The 19352-nt window shown below is 43.0% G+C and overlaps 1 protein-coding gene across 2 annotated transcripts in view; it reads right to left on the bottom strand.

The window, feature by feature from the left end:
* SPATA13 (spermatogenesis associated 13) overlaps positions 1-18904 on the bottom strand; it is a 44280-nt gene extending 25376 nt beyond the window's left edge. The window contains exons 1-3 of one of the 2 annotated variants that reach the window (XM_009890611.1): positions 17238-18904; positions 6194-6199; positions 3030-3392 (exon numbers count right to left, since the gene is read on the bottom strand). In XM_009890611.1, the coding sequence (XP_009888913.1) occupies positions 3030-3392; positions 6194-6199; positions 17238-18875 (2007 nt within the window). In that variant the 5' untranslated portion in view covers positions 18876-18904. The remainder of the gene's footprint in view (positions 1-3029; positions 3393-6193; positions 6200-17237) is intronic. The other variant, XM_009890612.1, reaches the window with a different exon arrangement.
* Between the last annotated feature and the right edge of the window lie 448 nt (positions 18905-19352).

Raw genomic sequence — 19352 nt, 5'->3', positions numbered from 1 at the left:
TGATATTGCTTAAACACTGCATACCATATCCACCAGCATCACAGAAAATATTTTATTACATTACAGTTCTGTTACATTAATCCTTAGCCTTCTGTTATGATCAGACATGCTCTATAATTTTCATCTTGTGATACTCTGTGCCCAAACGCTCTGGGATCTAACTGCTTTGAGAAAAGCCTGCGCAATGCCAGCGGGCGTTGCAAACACTCATCTGAAGGGAAACCCGAAGCAAAAGAATGACCAGAAATGCTACGTCTGGAAGTTCTGTTCATTTCCCGGGACACTTGCTTTCTTCAAATAAATGTATTGCTTGTAAGTAAAATAAAGATATTTTACAAGACAAAAATAATTGTCTAAATAATCCTCTGCTCTGAAGTTCCCAGGAGTCTAATTGAAAAGAAGTAATGTTAAGTTTACTCGTAACTTTATCTAGAAGACACTTTCTTTTGTTAAATCTGTTGTTAAATTTGCTTAATTATGATTACAGAACCTACCCCTCTTTTATTTGCAAATTTAGTCTAATTTTACGTTGTCTGTTGTTGTGGTTTAGGCTGGCCACTGGAGGAACAACAGATGCTCCACATTGGCCAGGCTGAATGACCTTGCATAAACATTCAACATTAAACAGCCACACCTCCGCACATGAACTTCAGAGAAACTCATCTTTACATCTTATCTTTCAGTTGTTACTGTCCATACACCGTTCTATCAAGTAATCTGAAAGATCAGGGTTGGGTTTTTTATGCTCTCTTGACACTCTATTATGCAACCAGTGACTTAGAATCATTTGAAAATGTTTTCTCACACCTAAGCCATCAGACCAAAACGAAACACAACAAAGAAGGCATTAGTATTACACTTCTCTAATATTCCCGTGGGTTTTCAAAGCTTTTAAGAAAAAAAATCAGCAAGGTGAAGATCAGTCTTTGAAAGCCCCACATAAAATACTGCTAGCACATGTATTCCTGCTTCATTAGTCCTTTTTTGCATCTCAGCTACAAATTTACTTTTGAATATGACTGCCAAAAAACTCTGTGTGTATTGAACATGATTTAACTACAGCCTCACCTTTAAACCTCATTTCTTCACTGCTTCAGCAATAAATCAGGATCCCACCACTGAGTAAAAACATGAAGAGTAAGTCCAATGTATTGCATCAAATAGCTAAGAGAAGTGATGTCAGTTACTATATGCAAACAGCATAGAGCAACAAAGCTACTTATTTCTGGGCAACTAAAATTTTCTTGTAAGGCTTCAGGCCAGATCCCCTCCCCAGACAGTCAAGGACGTGCTGTTGTTACTCAGTGGCAGGCCTGGGAAAGCCACCACTTGGGTTAAAAATGTGTCCTTACAGGGACTGCTCCATAGTTTTGATCTTGACCACAGTGATCCACGTTTAACCCCCTCCAGACCTCACGGCAGCATCACAGCACGGAAAGAGTCAACTCAAATGGCTGCCTTGATGCGTGTTCCTTCATTAAGAACTGATGCAAGCAAGGTTTCAAGAGAGATCGATTTGTTTTCAGCAGTAAATGAAGGGCCTGGAGAGCGTTCAATCACTTCCAGGGTACAGCAAGGATTATTTTGGTTGCCGATACTTGGTATCGCTTGAAATCCATCTGTTAGAGTAAAATGGCCTAGAATGTATAACAACAACTTTCCTCTTTTTTCCTCCAAGTTAAATAGTGATGATTAATTTTAAAATATCCCAATTATGTAGGGTTTGAAATTATGGACTTTGCCTGAGTAAACATTCACTGGCTTCAACTGGAGTTTGCTGGTACAGACTTCAGGATGCATTTTTTCATCAGGGAATTATAAAGAAAGAATGTGCAATATACAGTAACAATGTTCATGTTAAAAATTGTTTTTCACAGGAGACTGAAAATCCTGCCATTGTTTCAGCATTTGATTTCAGTCAGGGGAGTACCGTATCCATCAATAATATGGCATTAAAATTCCCAGCAGAACTACTGGCATGAGAAAGATTAAGAGGATTCAAATTCCACCAATAACCACTGGCAGTACATTTTTTGAGGATGTAAATACTATTCTTTCTTTTCTGTTGCTTTATCGGCTTGACAACTGCTTTAGGTAGGAGTCCTCCAGCTTTTCTGCAGAGTGGAAAACACCTGATCAGTGCAGCATTACAGAAGCCCATGAGCCTGAAGCTCTGTAACCAGCTACAAGATGGGGCCACCACTGCCAGCAGAACAGTAAGTTCCTCTACACATCATACCTGCTCAGGACTACTTTTAGGAAAAAGGGAGCTATTTTTATCTTTCAGAATTTCTTTATTTCTCGGTCTCTTACCTAAGCCAACACAGATGGCAAATAAGTATATAGGTATTCCTCAAGTAGTAACTCAACCACTCGCTATTTTCTCACAGACTTCCTATGTTCCATCAGGTCAATACAGTAGTGCATAAATTGGGTGGGGATTTTTTTCATATTCACAGTTTTCTTAGATTCTTTCTTTATTTCATTAAATCCTTTATTTATTAGCAAGTTTCTAAAGCTACTTCCTTATGAGTTTTAAGTATCGTTGCTATGCCAATACCAAGATTTTGGACACCACAGCTAATGCCACAGGTTTTGAACAGGCCTGCTTTTGTAGAATTTGAAATGATCAATAAATAATGTGTTACTATCGTATTGTTTGTACTCCTCTGTTCCTCAGGCCTTACATCCTGTAAGGTAACTAAACACACAGCTGTATTACATACAAATCAGCTCTTATGCACCAATATGAGACGTAACAACCATTCCAAGAAAGAAATAAGGGTTATTTACAATATGAAAAAGATTATCCCAAAGTCAGTATCAGTTTTATTCCATGCTGTTTTGTTTTTCAACAACAAGACAAAAGTAATTAGTGACCAGGAAAGCAGAATTGTAAGTACACGATGTCAGCTTGACAAAAGGGAAGGAAGAGAAGGAAGCATCCATTCTATTTTCTACGCTGAAGATAGAGACAAGGAAGTGAAAGGGTCTTTTGCAGTTGGCAGAGAGCACATCTCTTATCTTACTTGTGTCAGCAGACCTTCTATCTCTTCTGCTGGACCGCTTCCATAGAAATTGACGCCACCTATTACAGAGATGGGTCTTCTTTTTCGGCCTCTGTGGTAGCCTACTGTATTGCTTTGGGTCACAGACTCGACGGAAGCCAGTCCTGGCTGATTTTCTCCATCCGTGCAGTCTGTCTTCTGAGACTCCACCGCAACTGCATCTTCTGGTATAGAGAAACTTCTGATCGACATTTGGCCATAGTCTGAGAGAGGTCTGGGACGAGATCTTTTTCCAGAGCCCCATCTCCTGGGTGTGACCTTTTGTGTGTCTGTCTTTTCTTCATCCTGGGATGAGGACTTCTTCCAGTGGTCATCGGAAACAACCTTTTTAAATGTGAACAAGTCAAATAAGCCACAGCACTTTCTGACACTTAATCATTTGTGAGTTTTTCATATGGCAGATCAACTTAACATTGCTAAGAAGAAAGTGTTACCGTAATAAATACAATGAATGCAACTGACAATTCAGGAAGAGAGTAACTTTGCAAAGCAAAGACACGATGCTGGCGCGGAGTAAGGTTAACACCCAACCGTCAGCATCTGTTACACAAACATGACTAATAACACTAGAAACCCACCTATTAGATCAGCAGTACAGACAGGTCCTATCATAAACACTGAATTCACTGAATGATGTCTTGGAAAGATAGCTCTGGCACCCGCAAGACTTGTTCCGGTGCACAAGTAGGATGTTATATCTAACACTGACAAAAATAATTCAACCAGAACTGTTGCTGTGTTTCTGGACTTTTTGGCAATGGTTTTAAAGTGAAAAAGGGTAGGTTTAGATTGCACATTTTTTACAATGAGAGTGGTGAGACACTGGAACAGATCATAGAATAGAATCACAGAATGATTTAGGTTGGAAGGGACCTTGAAGATCATCGAGTTCCAACCTCCCTGCCATGGGCAGGGACACCTCCCACTAGACCAGGTTGCCCAAGGCCACGTCCAGCCTGGCCTTGAACACCTCCAGGGATGGGACCTCAACAACCTCTCTGGGCAACCTGTTCCAGTGCCTTACCACCCTTAAAGTGAAAAACTTCTTCCTAATGTTTAATCTAACCCTTCCAGTTTATAGCCATTCCCCCTCGTCCTGTCACTACATGCCCTAGTAAAAAGTCCTTCCCCAGCTCTCCTGTAGGCCCCCTTTAGGTACCGGAATGCCGCAATAAGAGCTCCCGGAGCCTTCTCTTCTCCAGGCTGAAATTGCCCAGAGAAGTGTGGAAGCTCCATCCCTGGAAGTGCTCAAGGTCAGGCTGGATGGGGCTTTGAGCGACCTGCTCTAGTGAAAGATGTCGCTGCCTGTGGCAGGAGGGTTGGACTAGATGATCTTTAAAGGTCCCTTACAACCCAAAACATTCTATGATTCTATGACATTCCTCTGCTTTACCTCTATTCAGTGATGAAAATAAACAGTAAGGCCACAGTTTGACTGCTTGCCCATCCCACGTAACTGTAAGCCGATACCAAACTGGGCAGTCGCACCCCCTCCTACCGCTCACTCCCACACTCTCACTTGGGTCAGATGTAGAGATTACGCAGCCATGTGCGAGTTGGGTGAGTGAGCTCATCCAGTTTGGAAGGGAGAAGCTAATTTTTCTATAGGCTCAGGGAGGTTACAGTCATACGGAGTAGGACCAGAGATACGTTATAACACAAATACAGGAAAATGATCTTTTTAGAGAGGAAGCTCTGAAAATGAGCATGTTGTTCCTATTTAACAGCACACCTGGCTCACAGGGGTTAATGCCTACAGGTATCATAATTGCACTGGTACTAAAAGTTTGGAAATAAAATAATCTCAACTGAAATACTTGTTAGAGCGAACATTTTTAAGGATTTCAAAGCATTTGGAATAATACTGCTATAAACTTTTCTAGCAAAACCCCTGCAGTTTTTGAGAAAAAATACTGCACATAAAAATCTATATTCACTTTCCCCCTCAAATTTCCAAATTCTCAGCGTTTCCTTGGCTTTTCCTGGCTCCTCTACAATGAACAGCAAAGAAACAGAGAGAGGAAGATGGGTGTTTCTGGGCTGGGTGGCAGCTTACATGAACGCCTGATGGAGCAAATGGCAAACTCCAAAGCACTGCTGAGCAAGTTCTCACACACAACTGCCCCAAGTTCTCATACAAATTATGAACTAATTCTGACCTTTTTTTTTGGTAAAAAAATCAGCCTACTTCTTCATTAGGATATCTTTAGACTACCCAGTGCATTTCTGACAATGTTCAGAGCTAGTAAGTATTCCAAAGAAGGGAAGCATCATTTTGTCTGCTGCTGGCTACATTTTGTTTCTCTCTTTCACCCAGATGAAGGCATTTCAGGTATTGCATATTCAAAGCAAACACACAGCCTAGAATCAGCCTTTGACGTGATGCCTGTGAAAAAGGACTTATCTTCTGTCACCTTCTTCTCCACCTACTGCCTTCAACCACGCCAGTACCACTCTGATGAACCTTTTCTAGAAGGCCACCTGACACAGTGGGCAGATTTCAATTCTTGTTTGAAAGACAGCTCAAGACAAATTCCACTGTATGAAAGCACTTTAGCTAGTAGGCAGAGTTATTAAACAGTCAGCATTTTAACATGATTACTGCAATTTAGGTATGAAAAATGATCAACGTCATACATTGCTCTACATTCAATTATTTCACTTACAGCATGAAATTTATTCTAAATAGAGCACTTGCATAAATTCTGACTTCTATGGCATCACACCTGTCACTCAAGCATGCTGCAGATTTTAGCTCAGGACGAGTTTTGATAGTAAAAGTGATCCAGTACAAAGTGACTGCCTGTCTGCTGCAGCGACACAGCTTCATTGAAGCTGTCCCTTAAACCAGCCCCTCCGAGGCCAGAGCAACAAAATCACAGGTTAAACAAAGGTTCTTACCTCAGAATCAGACACAGGTAAAGGGTCTCCACATATGCAGTGACTGAGAAAGGAGCTCATAAGAGTCATTTTCTGTTTTTGTTTCGCAAAGTCTAGTCCGTCAGAGCTACAAATGAGAGCACACTCTCTGCCTAACCAGTCAGGCGAAGTTCATCCCATGATCCTGTACTTTTAGACTGAGGGAAGGACACGTCACATGTCATCTCCTAATCTGCTTTTTACACCCTTATCTTGAGCAATAACATTTGCAAAGAGAGGACTGCTTCTCCTTCTGCAGCACTCCACCTACAGTAGTGATCCAAGTGACAGCGAGACTAATGTCTGCTGTGCAATGAACAATGCTGAAGGACGTGCATTTTTAGGCTTAGCTCTATAAACTGCATTGAAGAATACTAATAAAACAGAAAACATAATCCTCTCATAGCAAAAATCAGAGGAAACCAGACTGATTACCTCAGTTTAAGTGACCTACTCAAGCAGGACCTGATCAAGTGACCACTTAACTGGTAGGAGTAAAATATCCAGCGCCCAACTCACAGGCTCCAGTACTGCAGTCACTTAAGCATAAGTCTGATTCTTGACACCAACGGAAAAATTGTGAGGAAAAAATTTTGTTCCGCCAGTCACTGGCTTTATATATACTGGTGCAGCACCACTGACCTCAAATAACCTTCTCTTGATTAATCCCTTACAAGTGAAATCAGGTTTATGTTCTACAATTATTATCGGTAACATCTATACTGATAGAAGTAGATATACATGGCACTTCATATAGGATGAAAATCAAAATGCCATGCACGGACTCATGCCTCATAAGTGTTGATCAAAAATTTCAATGAATTTCAAGATTTCTGAGAAGTAAAGGTCTAAGCTGAATCCACATTGGATTTTCTGAAATTCACACCTGCTAGTGTAGCAACAGCACAGGATCACCAACTCTAACCATCAAGATTATTCATCTTGCCTTTCAGGCTGCATCCTAGGTCAGGTTTCTTCTGAGACTGCAAACACTGTGTATTTATACTGCTTCAAATTAATTCATTTTATCTGGAGAGCAAAATTCCTACGACAGCATATTAGTTAAATTGTTGTCTTTCAATAATTTTCCTTTTTCCTGATAGCAGTATATCTACAAATACAACCATTTTAAATGAGCATTTACTTTGATCCAGGTTACACTTTTATTTAGTATTGTTCCCATGTAATATGTCACTCATCAGGGGGAATTCAGGTCCAGATCCCCAAACCTAAATTCTGATGTCTGCAATGGAGGTTGTCCGTATGTTAGGTAGACGTTAAAGCTGTCATCGTAGCCTGTAGAAATCTGGGGTGAGGGTCTGTTGCCTACACATAGGCACCCAGTGCCGTTTCAAATATCCTAAGGGATCTTCAATATCTCCACATACCATGCATCACGCAAGTATGACACAGGATATATGGGAGGTATATGCCATCCAGAAGCATGAAGACGAGGGGGAACCAGTGAGGGCACCTCCAGCAGCGCTGGGCGCTTATGTTCAGGCAATTGAGTTGTGTCCCCAAACAAGAGTGTCAGCCAAGCCTACAGAGCCCTACGGGCAGGAATCAGGTGCCAGACATGACTGCAGGTAGATGTAGATGGCACTACAACTCTGTTCCCCAACACTGTGGGGAACCCTGCTTGGTCCCTGTCTCCCGCTCCAGCAAGGCGCAGCTTCCCTACAAGGTGCTTTCCAGCTGTGTGCAGCTGTCTGGGATACCTGCCCCTCACTGCTCTTGACAGCTATTTTTAGGTAACACGGCTCAACACGAGGTGCCGCTTTCAGGTGTGCTGCTTAGGGTGTCTCCCCATGGCCCCCCGACCACACCTACAGTGAGAGCTTTCCCAGGCTGCTCCCAGGCAGACAACTACACCGAGCCCAGCCACACCAAATCTCTCCTTTGCCTGGGCCCAGACTGATTTCCCAACCCAGGCACAGCAGCTTCAAGGACTTGATGATGATCTCACTCAACTCGACCTGGCATTGGTACAACCCTGCTGTATTTAATGGCACATGACTGCTGCTGGCATTCCCTGTTACTCATTAACACCAATGTAAGCAACATCAGTGTCAGCTGTTTAACCACTGAAATCCTAGCTTAGCCTTTACAGCCAGATGCGAGCCAGGTTCTGCAGCTGTTACTTAGACGACAGCATATATTTGATAAATTCAGCACCCAAATTTGCCTTCGGAGGGAGTGCTGCCCAAGGAGCATGAGATCTGATCTGTACAGTACTGATTAAGTGTTGCTTATATGGACACGACTTTTATCAGTGGGATGGCAAAAAAAATTGCCAGCACCTGAAATTGTATGGCTGGACTTTGGCTGGCACAGTTATACCAACCTTTCATCCTATACCTGACCACGCTCTCCACTGCAGAAAAAGCCCAAACTCTAAGTCTGACCCAACCCAGCCCGCTGCTGGTCAGCTCGTTGCTGCTACTACGCTTGTGAGGGCTGACATACTGTTGCCATCGTGCTGGCAAAGGAAAAACAATCCCTGGGTGATTTTTTGTTGATGTGTTTACGCCAATAAATTCCCTAATGAAAACAGATTCACCGCTTTATGAATGTGTTGATGTCTGTGTACACTGCTGAGGCTCCCTGCCCGCTAATCTGCATTTCTATGCCTACTAATACCTATTTGGCTTTTTTTTAAATTTTATTTTTATATTCTAAATGTACTGATGCAATTAATGCTTCATAATGTATCCATATAGACAAGCATCTACCTGGCAATCTGCTGGGAAGTCACGGGTAGGTGCCTCCTGGACGAGGACCCCCAGCCAAACTGGTGTCCAGGGGAAAGCGCATCCTCCTCCCTTCCCCCTGCCAAAGCAGCGGCTGTGCCACAGGGCCACGCAGACAGGCTGCTCCTGCTGCCCATGAACCCCTGGGAGACCTGATGCTCAAGGGTATTTCATAGCTGTTTTTCATTCAAGCAACTAGCCCCCTTCTGCCTTTTCTTTTCTTTTTTTTTTTTTTTTTTTTTTTTTTTTTTTTTTTTTTTTTTTAATTTAGCTCCAGAATAAGTTGCATTGCTTCTTGTTTGGGTATCTCTGTATTTTTGAGCCGCCTGGCAGAAATGCAGCCTTGCTAACTACACCTGCCTTTTTCTAATCCAGAGAAAGGAGATAATCAAAATCTAATCATGCCTTTGCAAGAAATGCATATTCATTTCCAAATGCCATTTATAAAAAGATGTGATAAATGAAACAGGTGATAATTCTGGCTGAGAATAAACTACAAAGAAAACCTGAGTAGGCTGAAAAGTATCAGAACACGATTACTACATATTTTCAGTGAAAACTTGTGATGGATAATCAGTCACGTTCTTTGTAAATGACAAGGCTTAAAAGCAGAAACTGCAGTATTTATAGGGAAAAATCAGAGCATTTGTGCTATTTCATGTAGATATCTGTTTTGATCATGGGTACACATTTCTGCACACATTTAGGAGTCTGTATAAAAATATACAAACTTATGCTAGCAATGACAGTTATATGCCAGTATTCTAATTGATTACTATTAATTAGCTGATATTTCTGTATAACACATTAACTGCCAAAAGCTAGGAACTCAGTAGTAATATTAGAATTGATTTTTCAATTCGTAGAAGCTAGCAAAACTATAAAGGACCAAGTGATCATGACCTAGTGGGCATAAATTATTTTATCACCTTCACTTAACAGAGTAAAAGTCTGGACAACGTGTCACCACCCAGGTACATGATAAAAGGCAACCTTTGCACTTCTTGTTGCTAAATAGAAGTGGGGAAGCATTAGTTGAAGTTCATTTATCATCACTACTAACTGAGGTTAAAAGCTTGGTTTATGTTTCATGGACATGATCAATATTTTCATTTGCAAACTGTTGTGACAGACACAGAGATTATGAGACTCCAGATACAATACAGCCTTCCAGAAAAAAATACATTTATTGCTTTCTTTCTAAATTTTATAAAAAGATCCTGAAGCTCTATAAGAGCGCAGTGATTCCCTGTTGATTCAACACGCTGACAATTTCCAACAGTGATACCATCACAGCAATAGTTACCATGGACATTTTTGCTTTTACTGTAGCAGAAAGCACGCATTCAGAATGTCCATGTTTGCATCTTCGATCACAAACTAGCATTACTAAACCAGTCCAACTCATTTACAGGAAGAAAATTTTCATCTATTCTTTTCTAATTAAATGCAAATTGCGCTATATCCTTTTTCTTTACGTGCCTGTGCCTCCTCTGCCACTAGCATCTTTTCTTTCTAATTAACCTTTGAGAAGACCCCAAATAAATGCATTGATTATCTATCCCTAGAATACACAGTGCTACTCAACCTATGGTCTGCAAGACAGGAGAATATCTGTGAAACAGCTGCAAAAAAACTGTTTAAGAACATATGCATTTACACCTATACAAACAAGCAAAGCATAAGAAATCAAAGCAATACAACCATATTAAAAATTTAACACAAGTTTTAGCTGCTTGGAAGTTATAAACATTACAGCAAGATAATCTGCCTTTTCTTCTCCCCTGCCCCCCAATTGGATGGACCCACAATTAAAAAATTTGAAGAACACTGCTTCAAAGGGGGATCCCCTAAAGGAATACCACTGCACTACACAAGTATGAGCTCCTAGGACGGATGCAGGAAAAACTATGCATTGTCATAAAGTAAAATCACATTACTGTGCCTTATAATAGGGCAAAATAATCCCCATTAGCAACACAGACTACTGTGGGAAAACACTCATTTTGGAAGTTTTAGAAATTGGAAAAAAGTTATATAATTCTACTCTTGGGATTTGTTGACACCAAAGCAATTGGGGTGTTTTAACTAACAAATACACCTATAAAACCGCATTAAAAGATCGGGCTATATAGATACAATCACAAACAAAATTTGGCTATGTATTTCTGAGGCATTTTTAATGCAGGTTTGCTTCATTTAACCTGATCCGTGAAAGCCTGCTTATCGTCATCAACAAGCATAATGCTTTCCCTCTCAGCAACATGCCTTACCAAGATTATCGAGTTCACCTTTGCAATATCCACATTTCACAGATAAGGAGCAGACACAAAGCAGTTAAGTCGTGTAAGTCACAGCGGAAGCATAGGACTGAACTGGAAATGACAAGCGATCTCCTGACTCTCGGATCTCCTGACTCTCAAGTCTGTTCTTCAGCCTCAAGGATTTCCTTCGTCCTCTCCTCTTAACTCATTTCCAAAACCAAATCAGCTAACATTTCCGACTGGCATAGGGGAGTTTGCAGGGAAATGTATTTGCTTTGCAGAAATAATCTCATCAGTCGTATGAAAATGCAAGCATGCTAAAAGCAGAGAACCGTTTCCACTAGTTTTCTGGGGACTGATACTTGGGGAGGGCTGGGTGATGCTCTAACGCTGTCCCTTCTCTACCTCAGTATTTGAACTGGAAGCGCAAGCATGTAGTGTATAGTAAAGGAGTATTCATACCCTCTGCCTCTTTTTAGAAGATGTACAGGCATTAATAATCCCTAAATAAATCCATAAGTAATTCTTAAATAGACTCAGAACACCCCAGGTCTAAAAAAATCAGTTTTCCTTTTATTTGGCAAAACAAGCCATTTTTTCCAGGCTGTCTTTGTAACATCCACTGGCAAACCTCAAAAGCCAGATGATAACCACAGGCTGAAAGTGGAACTTTATGCTAACAAAGCAAAACATAAAAAGCCATAGGCCCTTGAGCCTCTTCAGTGCCTCTCCAGGCAGAGGTCCTCTGGTTCCTCCCTCTCTCCACCCTTCCAGAGCAAAGCCTCATCATCCCTCCCCAAGCCCAAGCCCAGCAGGTCCCAGCAGCCGTCACAAACTCCAGCTTGCGTGGGGTGGAGCTGCCTTGGGCAACTCTACGTCTGCAAACTATTACTTCCTAGAGCGTGGAGTAAAGGTGAGGCTGCTGTGGTTGAGCTTGGAGGAGGAAGAATCGAGGCTGCTGTGCTTGGTCTCCTCCAGCACCCGGCCGGTCTCCCAGCCCGCCCCAGCATCCCACCCAGCATCCCCGTACCAGGAGCAGCACAGCAGCCTCTAGATGTCAGAAAGGGGAAATGCAGATGGCTCAGAGGAAACTCTGCAGCTGCCTCTGCTCAATTCAGATGTCACAACCTCCTAGAGTCGAGATGGATTTTCAGTGCCGACAACTCAACACCGTGTTCGATATAAAAACCAAATTACACGGGCCGAAGTGCTGTTCCACTCTCTGCGGTACTATTACTCCTGATCGCAGGGTGAGCAGCGCCTGGGTATTACTGAGGTGTCAGAGGAGAGCTACAGCAGAGGCAAACATCAGACACTCTGGAAAGGCAGAGGAGCACAAACACAGTGAGGAAAGTGAGCAGCTTGCCCCATGCTAACTGCGTGGAGGCCATCTGAGCTCCCCCTTTCAGCATCCACACGCCCTTTTGTAGGCATGATAGTAACTCCCGTTATTACTCTACAGTTTTCAGAAATGGCCAATTTTATCCAGCACTGCACGGTAACTCAGTCTAAAATTTAACCTGATCCAGAATTCAGATTACTGTCACCACTGCCTTGTTTTTCTTCTTCCTAGTGGAGGATACAGCAACCAATGATTACAGGCTGTACTGAACTGAATGGCAGACAGCTCTGCCGCAGCGAGCTGGAAGAGTTTTGCTGCAACGGGAAGATATTCGTGTCCTTGGAGGGCTCCCTTCTGCACGGTGATCGGTTCTGCAGTTTGGGTTTGTAGCAATGCGCTGTGGTTTCTGGTTTAGCTCTGGGCAAGCACTCCTGGATGTCACTCTTTGAACAACTGTGGAGACACTGTGTGAATGTATCCTGACCTGTGCAGAGCAGCTTGGAGAGTTTAGTGTAAATTCAATGTCATTTGGTCTAAGTGAAACCTCAGTTTGCTGCCAGAGATGCTGCTGAGAGCCTGTGACAGCACTCTGCTGCTCCATCCCCAGGCCATGGAGCCAGCAAGACCAGAGTGCCACTGGAGGGGTAAGCCCTCACTCCAAATGACAAGCCCCATAGGAGTAAACCCAGTTTAAGAAGTTCCTCCCCTTACTTACTTTACCTAATTATCCTTCACAGTTTAGCACATTTTCAGTTATACAGGTTAAGCTGATTAAGCCACACTTTAAATTGGATGTGGATGAACCAGGGGTGAGTAAATCAAAAAAAGAAGAGTTCTGAGAGCTGAAACCGGCTAGCTCCCAGCAGGTGTGCTCATGCCCAGCCCCACAGCACCTGGGAGCTTGTGGTAGGTACGAAGGATGTCCATCCTCAGCCCCTGGCTGCTGCATGCTCCTTGTGGGTATGGAACATGACCACATCCAGCTGCCCTTTGGTCCTTCACTGTGAGGACACTTTCTGAAGCAAGAAATAGGGAGGATGAACAGTGAGAACAGAGCTGAATCCTCTCCATGTTCCCACCCATACAGCTCTTTTTCCTCTTCTCCATAAGCTTTCCCCCAAGGTAAGCCATCTGGGCTCAATATTCAGAGCCCAGAGACCTGTACAGCACAGGCCAGCTCAACTCTGCCAAGAGCTGCGCGCTGGGGGACTGTAGGATTAGTTGGATTAGTTGGGACCACTGCCTTTCGCATGGCACCAACATAAACGAGTCAACAGACAGGTCTTAGAGCGCTCAAAATACAGTCTGCAAACAAAATGTGACTCAACCCTAATTACCTCTTCACTGTAATTTATCATTCAGTTATAGTCATGCAGACAAGGTATTTAAGTAATAAAAAGTCTGGTGTACTGTGAAGCCAGATGCCAGCAAAGCAACTTAAATAGCAGGTGCTTTCAGAGCTTGTGAAAGACTAGGTGAAATGTCAAATAACTTGATTTGTCCTTTTTGGACCAAATTCAGAGCAGTGTTTTGTTTAGGCAGCTTTAGTGGCTGACACATGCCAGTCCAAAGCAAAGAGTTTTAAGTTTTCGTTACTTACAGTGACATAGGACTCTTCCTCAGAAAAGTAAAGACTATGCAAAACAGTCCAAATACAAACTTGTACTTCATCATCTCCTGATGCTATTTAAAAGGAACATATTGAATATAAGTGGCAGAGGCATAAAGCGGAGACTGGGAAAGCATGGGCTGTCACAGACGAGCTCTGGTGACTCATGCTTCTCTAGCTTAAGAAGTGCTGAGGCACAGATCCAGGCTGCACTTAATTAGCTCCTCCCTGGGAAGCAACCTCTGGCAGGACCAACCAAGAAGGCCAAACACCTCCCCTGCTCCAGTCCAGATCTTGGATTTTGGTGAAACCAGCAAAGTGACAGAAGTGACAGGATCTCAAGACTGAATCGCATATGAAAAAAATCCCCAAAACATCTATTTGGGTAAATGGACAGATGCCCTTGTGTCAGTACTGCAAAATCAGCTTTATGGTGTCAGGGAAACACAAGGTAGAAACATTTCCACATTTGGCAAAATATTGAGATGGACCAAGTTCCACAGACTTAATTTGCCAACTAATCTACTAGATGAGCGAGTAAGGGAATAAACTAGATTTGCTTCCAGGTACAGCAGCCAGTCTTGAAAGAACAGATTTGAGCCTGACCACTTAGCACCTTGTAAGCTTTGTACTGAAATCCTTCTCCAAGCCACAGAGATTTTAGTGGCTGTACTGGAATACATACTGGTTTTTACGTTAAATCCATACAGAAAAGAAGATGCATGAAACACGGAAACGTTGCAGAATTGTCTGTCAACACTGTGTATTTAAGGTTCAGACCAAGTCTTAAAAATCTGGGATTTGCATGGCTCAGTATTACGTCTAAAATGATTGTTGAGAATGAACCAAGCATTTGACTGTCACAGGAACAACCTGCTGGGTGGGTACAGTTTGGTAACGCGGAGGTGTAAGGTAGAGTTAAAAATGAACTGTAGTCAAAAGTTCAAACCCCAATGACCTCATTGTGTGAGTATGCAGCATTCATAAAAGTGCCTGAGGGCTAAATAAACTCCAATTAAAAAATAATCTGGCATAAGTATCTTTGGTATCAAGCTACCTCCACGCTGAGGGAAGCGTGCTGTAAAGGAGGAGGAAATGAGCAATGAAACCCTCCAAAGAAATGGCAGGGAGAAGCCATACCACTCTCCCTGTTTTGTCATCACGGACTGCCACAGTTTTAGGGTTTTATAGGATGAGGAGTAGGTGTGGAAAAAAAGAAAGGACAGAGTTTACACCCCTTGCATAGTAAGACAGAAGGAAACCCCATCCTGCACAGCTCCTGCTTCCAGTCCACAGCTAGCACCTCCAAAAAATCACCTCCAAAAAATTTTGCTCTTTTGGACCAGAAGAGGTCTGGATGCAGCTGTGCCATTTGGGTGCCCGCAGGTGTTTTGCCATACACAGAGGGCTTCAGGCAGTGCTCAGAGCACAGGGAGGGGGCCACAGTCCCTCGCTGCTGCCCTGGCAGCCAAGGAGTCCATCCCCTGGCCACCATTTCCTTCATCTCCTGCAGGGCTCCATCCTACACCGGCCGCCTGCCCACTACACGAACCCAGAGCTGCCATCAGTGCACACTCCATACGTCAGACAGCTGAAGCGAGCACAAAAAGGCACTCACAGTTAACCTAAAATACGTTATAATGGAAAGTTTAAATTGCATGTTAGATAATAACAGAATGTGGTGTTAAAACTAAAACTGCAGTAACTTTTATCCACCCAATGTACACATTCATTTAAAAACTGTACTGGTTTGTTGGTAGCCAAGGGGAGGGACAAGCTGAATTTCTCTTGGGTCATGATCGCAGATCACCACTAGATGGTAGATGAGTAGCGTTAATTCTACTTCCCATTTTATTCCTGAGAAATACAACTGACATATGTCCACGCTAGGGCTCTCGCCTCTTCTGGCAGCGTGAAAGCCTCTCTTTGCATATGCTCTTAAGTGAGAGTTTTGGAAAAGCTGGATGGCTGTGGCAACTAAGAGGAATAACTCCAGAGTCCCAACATTTATACACATTGGGTTTATTTTTCTAATCTTACTATGGCTGCAAAGCACTACAGTAAACAAACTCGCTTTTCTGCAACGGAAGGACAATATTGACATGGTCTGTAACCATTTACAGTTAGTTTGCAAAAATCATGCCACAGTTTTAAAAAACAGCTTCACAGACAATGTAAGACTTTACAGCATGAAAGGCTGAAGTTCCTGCAGCTGCAAGAATTGCCTTTGTCTATCTCATATCTGAGGTATAAGATACTTATAGTCAAACTGAGGTGGCTTAAAAGATAAGGCACCTTTATTCTGTAAATGGTTTCCATATTCATACAGATCCAGAGGGATTTTTGCCCTGGTGTATTCTTCCCAATGAGTAGCAAACCTTTTTCTGCTGCCTCACCTCAAGTAGCTCAAAACCACATCGCTGCACATTGCCAGGGCTGAGGTGAGCCACACTGTCTCAGACAGGTGCAGGATAGGTAAGACAGCTTTTCACCAACACCGACAAATCATTGCAACTGCTCCTCTGTCACACAGTGCTTTAGGTAAGGGCACAGGGTTATTACATGAGCTTAACTCAGAGGTGCTGCAATACATCTACCCATCTACTGGGAATATGAAATTATGCATTAGGTGCAGGGAAACGCTGGTGTCTTCACCAAAACATGAGCAGCAACACACTCAAGCTAGCGTACAAAGTACCGCTGTTTGCAATTTGCAAGCAAATAAATACTCAAATAGTTTACACTCAGCACGGCCATCATTGCACAGTGAAAACATAGGATACAACTGAATCCTTAAACCTCTGTACTGTATCTTTCACGCCACACTGCTCTACAAGTACTACCGTGTTCTGCAAGGCTTCCACAGGCAAAGTGTTTTATGCCAAATCAACAGTACTTTAAAATATACAGGCTCTTTAGAGACCTTTCAGCTTGGAAGGAAACACAGCCAGACCCTGCTCAGGCTGGTAAAATCTGACAAGAGCACATGACAAGGTGGTGTATCTGCAGGGTGCAATAAGCTGCCCTTGAAAACATACACGAATAGCTTTGCTGCCAAAACTTGCTTTAATATTAATGCACAAAGGAAAAATAATTTGATGCTAGCATCCAAAGAGAATATATTAAAGGAAATAATTGCTGTCAGCATATTTTAGCAATAACAAGCTGCAATAGCCATTAGTATTCAGGTTGTTTTGTATTGTTTGCATTGTTTTGCATTAATAAAGACAAAACCCAATAGATATATATACAGGTTCTGAAGGATTTTGCTTGCTTTCTTACCTCTTCCTTTTTCTCTTCAACACCAGAGGCTAAATTGAGGCTCAGCTGAGAGTGGCTGCTTATGCCACTGTCTTCATTTCCATCGTCATAGTAAACAGTTTGCACCGAGTCCTGGAAGCACACAGGATTCCTGCCCAGCTTCGGCCTCGGTACCTCAACTCTCTCCTCGCTCTCCGATGAGCTCAGTGACAACGTGCTGTGATGGTTTGGGCACTGGAAATTCATACTGCACTTGACCTTCTCTGCAGTGGGACTTTGAGGCTTTGGAGTCGTCGGCCTGACCGGAACGTGAGGGTTTTCAGCTTCGTATGTAAACTGCTGGGTAGGTTTTGGTTCATCCGAGTCCAAATAAAACACTTCATTGGGAAACGGACTAATGTCATTCAGCGTGGGTGATAAGCTGTCAGAGTCTGGGATACCTGATGACGTCTGGAGGCTTTTGTCTTCAGCAACAGCTACATTCATTTCAGCCTCTTTATCCTGAGCAACTGCGGGGCTTTGCAGACAAGGTGTTCCCGGCAAGGAAGAGTCTGAACTAGATACCGGGGAGGTGCATCTCTTTCTATCATGATCCGTGCTGCTGGAAACCCTGCGGGAGTAGTCATCGTGCAGCCTGCTGTTTGATCTTGTTCTCTGGGACTGCTCACTGGGAGAAGGAGCCGTGCTTTTCGGGCCATCCTTCTTCCATGCAACATCTGTAACATTACTGACAAGTTTCAAAACTCGGTCAAAATCCTTTGCCCTGATAGGGCTCTTCCATCGCTTGGATCTCCTCTCAGGGTTCCCACTGATTTTGTCTGAGTCAGCAGAAGTAACGCTCACAGTCCTTGTTGGTATCTGTTTTTCATTTGCAACCTTGAGGTCGGTGAGGTTTGAGGTGGACTTCCGTTTGAATGAGCTTTTTTTCAGAAAGTTCAAATTATCCGAACTTTTGCTTCTCCGATAAATGATCCTGTTGTTTTCAGAGTCTTTCACCAAAATTTCACAGATCTTTGGCTCTGCGATGACAGGTGATGTTGGCCTAGTACAGTTGTGATGACTCTGAACTTTATCTGTGTCGAGCAAGTTTATGCGTCCAGCACCATAAGCCCGCCTGATGCTGCGTGAGCGATGAGTATTCCTCAGGAAAGACTCATCGCTGTCCTCTGCATCGGAGCAGTCAGAAGCTAAACCATCCACTGCATTCTGGAAATCATGTAGAGGCCCCGAATAGGAATACCTGTTAGTCTGAACCCTTACCACTGCCCCGTTTGAACCCTGTTTGCCTACGCCGTTCTCATTCAAGATGTCTGAGCATTCCCTTGTTTGAATTCCTTGGAGAACGGAAGATTTCAACTTCTTGAAAGATCCCATTTTTCTGATGGAAGACAAAGCATTCCACGTGGATGAGTTGCCCATCAAAACCAGAGAACGAGGCCTGTCGGAGCTGGAATTGGCCCGTTTCCGAGGGGTGGTGAAAAAGCGCATGATTTTGGAAGGGCTGAGCTTATCCTCTTGAATTTCCTCCTCATGACCATTGCTGGTGGTGTATCCCCCATTATGACTGACACAGGTAGTCTGGTTTTGGGGCTCTTTATTATCCATAACTACACAAGTAACGGTGGTGCCGTTTCCACAGCCATTGGGAAACGTTGTCATGCTCTCGATGCTGTACGCATGGAGATGGAGGCTGGGGTAGTTCACAGCGACACTGCTGTCTCCGCCAGCTGCCCTCGCTGCCTCTCCTTCATCTGCTGCACCTCGGTTTGTCTTGCTTTCGAATGGACTGGATGAGCTCAGCTCCTCAGGCTGCACTGCCTGCATCAGGAGAACAAAAGCAACCGTTAGAGAAGTTTCCTTGCAAAGTCTCCAACTAAAAGAAGTTTGAGCCCCATTGTAGGAAACAAAGACACACACAAAGTGAAGGAGTTCTTTTTTGCTGAACAAAGGTGTGTTGCGGTGGTGAGGAGAAGACATTCATAACTCCCTCAAAGTATAATTGCCTTCATTAGCAAATTAAGAGACCAGAATAATTTCAATATGTACTTGTTTCTGTAATGCTTAATAAGCTAATAAATTCAGTGTAACTACCACACCCACCTTACTACACTAAATATAATCCACATACACGCTCAG

The sequence above is a fragment of the Charadrius vociferus genome, unplaced genomic scaffold (assembly GCF_000708025.1).
Source record: "Charadrius vociferus isolate BGI_N301 unplaced genomic scaffold, ASM70802v2 scaffold278, whole genome shotgun sequence".
NCBI lineage: Eukaryota > Metazoa > Chordata > Aves > Charadriiformes > Charadriidae > Charadrius > Charadrius vociferus.
The sequence above is the reverse complement of the archived record's forward strand: the minus strand, read 5'-3'. Positions and strand labels throughout refer to the sequence as shown.